We start from the raw sequence: 10,594 nt of genomic DNA, 5'->3' as shown, positions 1-10,594 counted from the left end.
TTTGTCATAGAACATGCGGTGCAAAATCGCGTTTTCGCCAAATATTTGGCGAGAGCTGAACCAAAACCTGCCATTTGCCCAATGGTTTTAACATAGCCACCAGCCTTTCGAATGATGAAATGAACTTCATATAATCTTATTAAATTATATTTGTACCTGTCCGCGTAATTTCAGCCCGATCACAAATATGCATAAAACAATGCAAAGATTGGCAAATTTTTTGCAAATTGCGAAAATCTGAAAACTTTCGCAAATTTAAATTTCTTTCTTTCTTTAAATTCAACAAACTTATCAGTTTAACTGTTATAAAATATATTTTTCTTATTGCAAAAAATTTGCAAAAATTTGTAACAATTAAAGTTTACATTTTTTAAATTTCGCATTTTAGAGAAACTTAAAAATTGTCATATATGCAGATATGAGCGAATAAAGGGAAAGATAATTTGTTAAACAATTAAACATGCAAACATTGCAAACAAATTCTACATAATAATATTGAATTAAAAAATTGCACACATTGTAAGTTTTTGCAACTTACCAAAAGAAATACCGCAAATAATTTCGAAAAATACGTAAAAATAGGCTAGCCTTGGTTATTTAAGTTATTTTCATGAAAAATTGCGAAGTTCAGTTTTTGCAAATTTTTGCAAATTTTTTGCAATAAGAAAAATATATTTTCTAACAGTTAAACTGTTAAAGTTTCTTGAATTTAAAGAAACGAAGAAATTCAAATTTGCAAGTTTTCAGATTTTCGCAATTTGTAAAAAATTTGCGAATCTTTGCATTGTTTTATGCATATTGGTGATCGGGCTGAAATTACGCGGACAGGTACAAATATAATTTAATAAGATTATATGAAGTTCATTTCATCATTCGAAAGGCTGGTGGCTATGTTAAAAGCATTGGGAAAATGCCGGTTGTGGTGCAGCTCTCGCCAAATATTTCGCGAAAACGCGATTTTGCACCGCATGTTCTATGACAAAGTTTAAGTTTCACTAAATTATCTGTCGATTAAGGCTATTTGGAAGGAAATCGAGAGGTGACAGTACTTAAGGTTCCCTTGTTAGATGGATTAAAAGGGTATGCTTGTCTATTTACGTATTTAACCGTATTCAGAAAACGTGCCGCCTGCTAATTAAAAACTCCCCAAGCCAATTAATATCATGACACCCTGGCGGGGTTCTCATGGTACATAAATATATGTACGACTGCGCTCTAGTAGGGTTCTGTCATGTGTTTTATTTGTGTTCAACTGGCAATAATGTTTGGTGGAAAAGCGCACATTTTAATTGAACCTATTTTCAGAGCTGGAATCAGGAAAATGCTTCCAGGAGATGTTACTCGTTCAATACAGAAAACTCCAATTGCTCTCTCGGTTACACAAAAATTCGTGGAAGGACCCCGCAGTGCCGTTTCTTCTCGGTGGCACCGTCTTAATGAATAGTACATAATTCTATTCATCCTCTCACCCAGCGGGGAGATCCCTCTGGCTGTGTTGGCACTCTTTTCGGTCGTAGCCTTCGATTCTTTCGTACTCATTCAAGTTCTCTTCAAAATTGTGTCCTATCCATACACCAGATCTGTGGACTTTATCAGCGCAACAAGACGAGGATTAAGGAAGAGATCGAAGAGGGAAATGAAATACGCTGTGTCATGTTCGCCTTTGAAAGTTGAGTTAGGACTTGATGCCTTTTTCGATAGATCGACATCAATTTTAATTTTTAAGATTGCTTTGGACTTGCTTCTCACGTTTTTGTTACTTTAATCTATGTATGTACACTGTTCCAAGCATACATATAAATACGTTTAATTTAAAATTATTCATTGGGCTTTCATTCACAGCAGAAATTGAAAAAAATTATGCGTTTAAAAATGCGTTTATGCGTTTAAAAATTTAACCAAGAAGTAATTCATTAATGATTATTACTTTTGTTCCAATTCCTTAAAAATTAATTAATAAAGAATGAAATACTAAAAATGAATGAAGACTTTTCTGAATGAATTTGGTTGAACATTATTTGGTATGATCTTTATTTGGATTTAAAACGTTCAAGAGCTGGTTAAGGACCATTATAGATATATAATATAAAGTTTGTCGAAAATAATAATCGACGATTTGAAGTAGAAGCCGAATTTAATGTCTAAAAGGTGTCGACTTAGTTCGTCCGGATTTTCTATAAATATTTTAAAGCTTGTAGCTCACAAGCTTGGACTTTTATATCAAGGAGTAGTAAAATTTCAAAAAAATGTTAACGTGTTTCAATATTATGCTTAAATGCGGTCTGAGGCCTAATATTTATCATGGGGACAAATTAAATCAACACCTTTTAGAATAATGCTCTAAACTGCATGATAGATTCTCGTGTTCTTCATCTTATATAAATAAGCCACCCTGGCACTTGGTAAACTCCCAAATTTGCGCAGGGTCCGTTGGTACTAAATGCACCAAGTTTAGCCTCATTCCCCCATTGTCAGTGGGAGCACTGGAATTACATAAAAAGAAAAATGGGATTATTGTTAACAAACATTTGTAAATATGCAAGTTTACCCGGTATTGTGAAGACTACTTTGGCCATTTGCATGGAAACGGCTGTGGATATTCCAATAAATAGCAGTGCCGGGTACCCTCTGCACATACCAGTGAGCATCATCCAGTGGGGGGTCAGCCTGTGAAGAAAATTTTTAAACAATCTTCTGGTAATTCAAGTGGGAAACCAATTGTTATTTGTAAAAATATATGTATCACTCCAAATGCAGCAGGTTTCTGTTGAAATTAGGGATTTGCATATGCTAAAGTTTAAAATGAACGCAGGTACATATGTGCTTACATACTGCATTTGTCAGTATTTTTATCCATTTTGGGATTTTCATAAGCTTCACCTAAATATTGTCAGCATCTCATCTCAACCAGAGACCAAGATCTGGTGAAAAGTGTCCAGTTTCGACCAGCCAGCAACAAAGTTCCAGCCAACCATTAAAATTTATTATGCTTGACTCTTGACCCATGCAGAAGCGTGAGAGAGTGCAAAGGCAGCATTATGTTAGATTGTAAGATACACGTATGTACATAGATCCTTAAGTAGTGGGGGAGAGAGAAAACGATATGAAAAGGTTGACATTGTAAAGTAGATTATTGGGTTTTTGGACAGCAAAGTGGAAGGAGGGAATAAACGTATATGTAGTCAGACCACCAAATACTGCGTCTCAAGCTGCCTCTTTATTGGGACACAAATGTCCACCACTTTTTCACACATGAGTTTCATCCTCTCTCGAGAGAAATAAATATCACCAAGTCCACAACCACTGAAAATCATTTTATGCGTAGTTTATTCTTTTGCAAATAGTTACGTAATCGCACGCCCAATAAATAAATTAGCCACATTTACAAACATAATTTACGACAATTCTCATAATATGAAAACTAGGGGATTTTGTGGAGTGAATAGTAAATGTGAAATATGTACAACTTTATAGAAAAAATGAAATTATTAATCACACCAATATTTGGAAATTTGTTTAGTAGAAATAGTATTGTTCTTGTAAATATATGTATGATTTTTATATAAATTGCAGGTATCAATATAAACATTGCCATTTAGCGTTTGCATTTTTGACTGGATTAGCTGAATTTTGTGATTGACTTAACGATTTATTTATGTAAGCTTTAGTAATTTTGGATGGGCTTTGCAAATTTTTTCGTGGTAATTTAATGCCCACAAATTCGGGCCAAACCACTTGTAAATTATTGTTACTCACCATAATGTACGGCGTTGTTCGGTTGCTATGCATCCAATGTTGCCATTGAGTGGTTACACCATCCAACGCGGTTCGAATTATGTAAGTTGTCGTGGAGCCGGACGCTACGAGGTAAAAATAAGTAAAAAAAACTTTGCATATCTGCGAAATTGAATAAAATACAGGGAGGCATATTTACTTCTTAATTCCAGCCTCCATACTTGTGCCAAGTTGGAACAGTCGCTGGTTATGTTAAATATGTGGATTTGGTTTCCATCCGTCAGATTTGCATTGTAAACGTCCAACGCCTAAATGCAGGAAGAAATATTATTAGTTATATGTATCTGCTGGGAAAGGGAAAGGGATCGGGTTTTGTGGGGGAAATTGTACGTTCCGAGAAAAAATGTTCTTACCATGTTCGCTTCAGTATTAATAATCAAGTAAGATGAACCTTCTTCAATAGGGGAAGGCGTAGTTGTCCCTTCACTCGTTGTTGGTGTGGTCGTTGGTGTAGTTGTTGGAGTGGTAGTTAGTGTGGTAGTTGGAGTGGTAGTTGGTGTGGTGGTAGGTGTAGTTGTGGGTGTGGTAGTTGGGGTGGTTGTAGGCGTGGTAGTTGGCGTTGTTGTTGGAGTTGTGGTTGGTGTAGTTGTGGGTGTGGTAGTTGGTGTAGTTGTTGGGGTGGTAGTTGGAGTGGTAGTTGGCGTGGTGGTTGGTGTGGTAGTTGGTGTAGTTGTTGGAGTGGTGGTTGGTGTGGTAGTTGGGGTGGTAGTTGGTGTAGTTGTTGGAGTGGTAGTTGGTGTAGTTGTTGGAGTGGTGGTTGGTGTGGTAGTTGGGGTGGTGGTTGGTGTAGTTGTTGGAGTGGTAGTTGGCGTGGTGGTTGGTGTGGTAGTTGGCGTGGTGGTCGGTGTGGTGGTTGGTGTGGTAGTTGGCGTGGTAGTTGGCGTGGTGGTTGGTGTGGTAGTTGGCGTGGTGGTTGGTGTGGTAGTTGGTGTAGTTGTAGGAGTGGTAGTTGAGGTTGTTGTAGGAGTGGTGGTTGGAGTGGTAGTTGGTGTAGTTGTTGGAGTGGTAGTTGGTGTAGTTGGGGTGGTAGTTGGTGTAGTTGTTGGGGTGGTAATTGGTGTAGTTGTTGGGGTGGTAGTTGGTGTAGTTGTTAGGGTGGTAGTTGGTGTAGTTGTTGAGGTGGTAGTTGGAGTAGTTGAGGTTGAGATAGGAGCGCTAAACATATTGTTGATCAATATTTTTAAATGAAAACACAAATTCACGTCGGCTTTTAAATATTGAGTCAGAATCTGGGGTGTAAAAGTTGAGGAGGTAAATAAGCGTAGGCTACTCATACACCAACCCATTCGAACCCTTGGTTAAGAAAATAACCATGCAATTTAATCCCCACAACATACTTGGACGTTGACGTTGCCACCGTGGTAACAATGACGCAGGGAGTGACTGCTTCGTGATTACAGACGAGTAAATCCTGATCCCAAATCGTCCCGGGCGGGCAACATTGCACAATCGCATCGCCGTTCCCACATTCTATGAACTTCCTGCAATCGTACGGGTACGGAAAATAAGTTGGCACGTCCTCCCACGGTGGGCATCCATCATACTGTGTAAATTAAAAACTCAAATTAGCCTTAACCTTTTAACGAGAATCATTGACTACAAGAAAATGCATTAATTCGAGACCGTTACAAGGATGTTGTGGTCTTGGTGTGAAAGAGGGGGATTTTCGGGTTTTAAGAAAACTAGGATAAAACTTAGACATCAACAATTTAACATTGCGCTAGATTGGAAAATGTCCTAATTTTAGGTAAGAAATGTTCAAATTTAATGTTTGGTTGGCATGTGAGAAATCCCTTAAATTCCAACCGATTCTACGGGAAGGCGAGAAAATGGTGAAAATAAATGACCTTCCAGAAACGAAAATTGTCTTATTCCCGAAGTAAACCATTTTTTACAAAGCGACAATTGCCTTAGCTACAAGTGAAAGGGTTAACCATGCATTACATATTAAATAATTACCTCTGGTAACAAGATGGATTCGCACGTCATTCCCGTAGTTTGTGAATTTATTTCTTGTACGCAAACTAAAAATTGTACAACAAATAAGATAAAGGTGGAGTCAAAAATTTTCATGGTTGGAGCCGTCTTCATGATCAGGCTTGATACTTCGTTTGTGTGTAAAAACTACTGTATTAATTTGCATAAGGTTCTCGATTTTTATGCCGGAGAATGTCTAATCTTTCGACATATGTATCTGGTACATAACTCGAGGTTTCGTCAAGATAAGAGTAACATGCACACGTCGATAATAATTGTAAATAAGTTACATAATTGTGTCGGGATGAAATTCCAATTCGATTTTCGTCAATCATTTTACCAGTTTTGGGCAGAAGGGAGTTATCATTTTACATATTCTCGATTTAATTGAATGGTATATTTGTAACCAATTATATAACTAAGTATGTAATTTACAAGTTCATCTGTTATGCAAATTTGTATAAGAGGACTGCGAAATAAATTCTTCCGCATATCGCAAACATAATGCGAGTCTCTTATCGCTTTCAAAGTACAAAGTGTGACACGCGCAAAACAAAAGGTTGATAACAGGGCTTCTCTGCTGCTTTAGGGATATGTGATTGATATGTACATATGCATAATAATGATTCGGATGATTCCGTACCTTTGACTACATCGAGTGATCCAATATATGTATTATTGTGGGACACTAGAAACCTTAATTTTTCTTCACTACGACATCCTATTGCATGTTTTTGTTTATGATGTATGGCTTTGAAATCTTATGTTGCTAATTCTTGTTCATAAATATTGTGGCTATTTTTAGGGAGTTTTAGTTTATCACAGTATGCACGAAAAATTTAACTTGGGAAAATATTTTACCTCTTAAAGGGATACAAAAATAACAATATTAAAAACTTGTAAATACTAAATAAATTGTAATGATATTGTAAATATACCTAGTTAGATTAGGTGTCAATCTCCTCATCGGTGAGAAAATGAGTCGAGATTTCAGTGAGATGAGCGTGGTTCGTTAGGTTAGCAAAAGGTTGAAAGGGCTACTATGGTTCATCTAAAATTAATGCGTCATTTTTCTATTCAATTTTGCTGAAACGAGTTGGCGGATCTAATGCTTAAATACATTGGAAATTTGAAATTAACTAACTATCGCAATTCTTAACCGATTTTAAAAATTCAAAATGTTTTGGATACCTTGGGCCTTTGTGAAAAATATATAATTTCGAATTTTTAAAATTTGACCCCGTTGACCTGTAATCAGGGGCATAAGGTCATAAAACGACAATATATGCTTGTATTTAAAAATATGTTACGGCGAATTTTGGACCAGTTTCAAAATTACATATTGTAGCTGATAACGCTGGGAACTGCAAAATATGACCGTGCGGTCACGGAAAAAATTGTGGGCGTGACTGGGGGTGTGGTAACAATTAGATTTAAATTAGAATTAAAAGTTTAAACCTCTTGGCGTCTAGAAAATGTCAATGTACTACTAGAGTCACATGCGTCGACGATGGCAACATTGGCAGATAAAATTCTTCAACCCACACCCACAGGGGGTGTGGTCATCAGCGATTTTGCCGTTAGTCAAGTAAACTACATAGTGTGGCACAAATAATTTATCGGCATCGAGTGAGGATCCCGATGGTCACTTCCAATCACAAGAAGGCACACCCCCTAGTGGGTGTGGCTTTTTAGCGTTTTGGGTACTATCCTCACAAAGTATGTCATGCGACACATATAAATTACCGGCTTTTAATGGAGACCACTGTTATCACTTCCAATTACAGTTAACATTGACCACACGCCGAAGCGGGTGTGGCTTTTTAGCGCTTTGGGTACTAACCTCACAAAGTATGTCATGCGAGACATATAAATTACAGGCTTATAATGGAGACTGCTGTTAACACTTCCAATTACAGTTAACATTGACTACACCCCAAAGTGGGTGTGGCTTCGGGTTTGATAAGAGTTTTAAAAATGTGAAGGGTCTGGAAAATTACACGGCAGAAGATTGCAATTGAAAAATATTTTTTATGTACATATTTTCGAGTTTTTTAAGCACATATTACATACATATTTTACGGAATTTAAGTACATACATATCCGCCCTATGGTGATAACAGAGGTCTCCATTATAAACCGGTAATTTATATGTGTCGCATGACATACTTTGTGAGGATAGTACCCAAAACGCTAAAAAGCTGCACCCACTAGGGGGTGTGCCTTCTTGTGATTGGAAGTGACCATCGGGATCCTCACTCGATGCCGATAAATTATTTGTGCCACACTATGTAGTTTACTTGACTAACGGCAAAAGCGCTGATGACCACACCCCCTGTGGGTGTGGGTTGAAGAATTTTATCTGCCAAGAGGACGCCTAGACGCCAAGAGGTTTAAACTTTTAATTCTAATTTAAATCTAATTGTTACCACACCCCCAGTCACGCCCACAATTTTTTCCTTGACCGCACGGTCATATTTTGCAGTTCCCAGCGTTATCAGCTACAATATCTAATTTCGAAACTGGTCCAAAATTCGCCGTAACATATTTTAAAATACAAGCATATATTGTCGTTTTATGACCTTATGACCCTGATTACAGGTCAACGGGGTCAAATTTTAAAAATTCGAAATTATGTATTTTCACAAAGGCACAAGGTATCCAAAACATTTCGAAATTTTAAAATCGGCCAAAAATTGCTAAAGTTCGAGATTCCAAGTTTTACAACATATGCCACATAACCTTTTAGAAAAAAAATGACGCATTAATTTTAGATGAACCATAACAGCGTGGCAAAAGTGACCGTTCGGCGCGTCACTAAAATCGTCACCACTTGACCAAATGTCATTTTGCAACGGAAATTTTGTCACAACATCGGACGAGTATTAAAAACTGCATCTAATGTATACAGGGGATATGCTGGGAGGGCACTATAAAAGTTTATCTCGTCAGAAAAAGCAGGGTTTGTAGTTGTACATATATTAAATTTTAAATTTCGCAAAAATGTGATATTGTCTAATGGAAGACTTGGCTGTCCACACTTGAAAATAGAAGTATTATTTTATTTGCTTCATAGATAAATTTATTAATACAACATTATCAACCAAATTTCTTCACAATGTACAACTCCCGGCGCATTTCCAACAACCGTTGCAATCCTTGGTAGAATTACATTTCACATATGCAAAGCTTTGAGAATATGTCTTGGTAGTGTAACACCAATCTCCACCTTGGTTGGACAATCCGCAGTAAGCGTAACATAATCCCTTGTGGCATCCATAGTTGCCACATTCCTGTGAGTTTTTAATTGCTGATATGGAAAGACCTGCTGCAATACCAATTAGAGTTCCCGCACCGAACCCCTTCAGAAAAGTCAGCTCACGTTTTTTTCTAGGTTTCTCCGGTATCAGTTCATTCCCGATGCCACCGGTACAATTCTGTGAATGTTTCAAGTTATGTTTACTTAGATTTAGTAGAGCATATCTAAAAGTGATGGGACCAAATGAATTTTAGACATTTCACTGCTCAGGTTGCATCGATATTTGGCGAGTTTCAGGAGACTTTGTCCCTAGGGTTGGAAGCTGGGCATGAACATAAATGCCGGGCATTTGCCGAGGACATAAATGCCCTACACTCAAAACAAAACGGTGTCAATATATGACCTAACCGCCTTGGTTACAATTGTGATTCCGAGTAGTAATGAATTTTTTCTGTCCGGTTATAACATTATAACGACCGGTATCAAAATCATCATAACTTGGATTCAACGTTGTAACCAAGGCGGTTAAGTCATATATTGACACTGGCGGTGGTGATTCGACAAATTTTTATTTAGAGTGTAGGCATTTATTACAACATTGAGCTTATTTTTAATGTTTCGCTTACGCGTTTGGCTAGTATGCACGTTGACAGTTTTAAGAGGGCTTCCGTTTGTTCATAGCAGTCGTTATACAAGGTCGGGAATTTTTCTTCGGATAACCTATCTGCAAAAACAAAATCAAATATAATTGAATTAAGATGTTCATGCACATTTCTTTAAATTTAGTAGGTATTACATTCTCCAAAACATGTTAAGATCCCTCCCTTCCACCTTTTGATATTGGCAGTATCCAGACTTCTAAATTGGTTCTTTAATAACTTCTTCACTGCTTTGTGGATCAGCCTATCTTTAGTTACCAGTCCCATTTCATTTGCCATGCAAGGTAGCATACACTAAACGTGAGAAGCATGTCGACTTTTTAAGCTTTAAATTCGATGGTGTGAAGTGTAACCCTCCGATTAGGTTGAAATTATGAAATTATGTGGTCCAAGTCAATACAACCAACGCTTCTTGAGGCAGTTTGTGCAATGGTCAAAATGGTCGAAGTGAGAAAAATTGGCGACTCTTACCAAGTGGAGGAAGCAAACCCCACTCCGATTCGTTTCACGTGGTAAAAATTGCACATTTTTCAAATTTGACTTCTCAAAAATTTGATTTGATTCAAAAATTTGATTTGATTGATTGAAACTTTGATTTCTCAAAAATTTTGACAAATTCTGACCATTGCACAAACTTACTCCAGAAGCGTTGAACTTGGACCACTTAATTTTAAAATTTCAATCAAACCCGAATGTGACACTTGACACCATCGCATTGTTAGCAGGAAAATGTCGCACCTTTGCAATGCCAGATCGTAATGCTACTTGGATTAGAGGTCGACGCCGCCACGCCACCGAACGCCGGTAGCATTTTACGCGCCGCCGCCAAATAAATACTTTGAGTCCCTATTCCTTTAACATTACGACGCCACGCCCCGCGCCGCCGACGCCGGCGAAAAATAAC

At 37.5% G+C, this 10,594-nt stretch overlaps 1 protein-coding gene across 1 annotated transcript; it reads right to left on the bottom strand.

The window, feature by feature from the left end:
• Window positions 1-2,002: 2,002 nt before the first annotated feature.
• LOC118438798 (mucin-2-like) lies at window positions 2,003-5,905 on the bottom strand. Its single transcript, XM_035859548.1, has 7 exons — window positions 5,755-5,905; window positions 5,133-5,338; window positions 4,149-4,950; window positions 3,935-4,043; window positions 3,757-3,860; window positions 2,549-2,667; window positions 2,003-2,483 (listed from the first exon to the last, which is right to left on the bottom strand). The coding sequence occupies exons 1-7, from the start codon at window positions 5,884-5,886 to the stop codon at window positions 2,375-2,377; spliced, it is 1,581 nt and encodes a 526-aa protein (XP_035715441.1). The 5' UTR covers window positions 5,887-5,905; the 3' UTR covers window positions 2,003-2,374.
• Between the last annotated feature and the right edge of the window lie 4,689 nt (window positions 5,906-10,594).

The sequence above is a fragment of the Folsomia candida genome, unplaced genomic scaffold, assembly GCF_002217175.1.
Source record: "Folsomia candida strain VU population unplaced genomic scaffold, ASM221717v1 Fcan01_Sc026, whole genome shotgun sequence".
NCBI classification, from domain to species: domain Eukaryota; kingdom Metazoa; phylum Arthropoda; class Collembola; order Entomobryomorpha; family Isotomidae; genus Folsomia; species Folsomia candida.
This window is presented reverse-complemented; position numbering and strand designations above follow the sequence as displayed.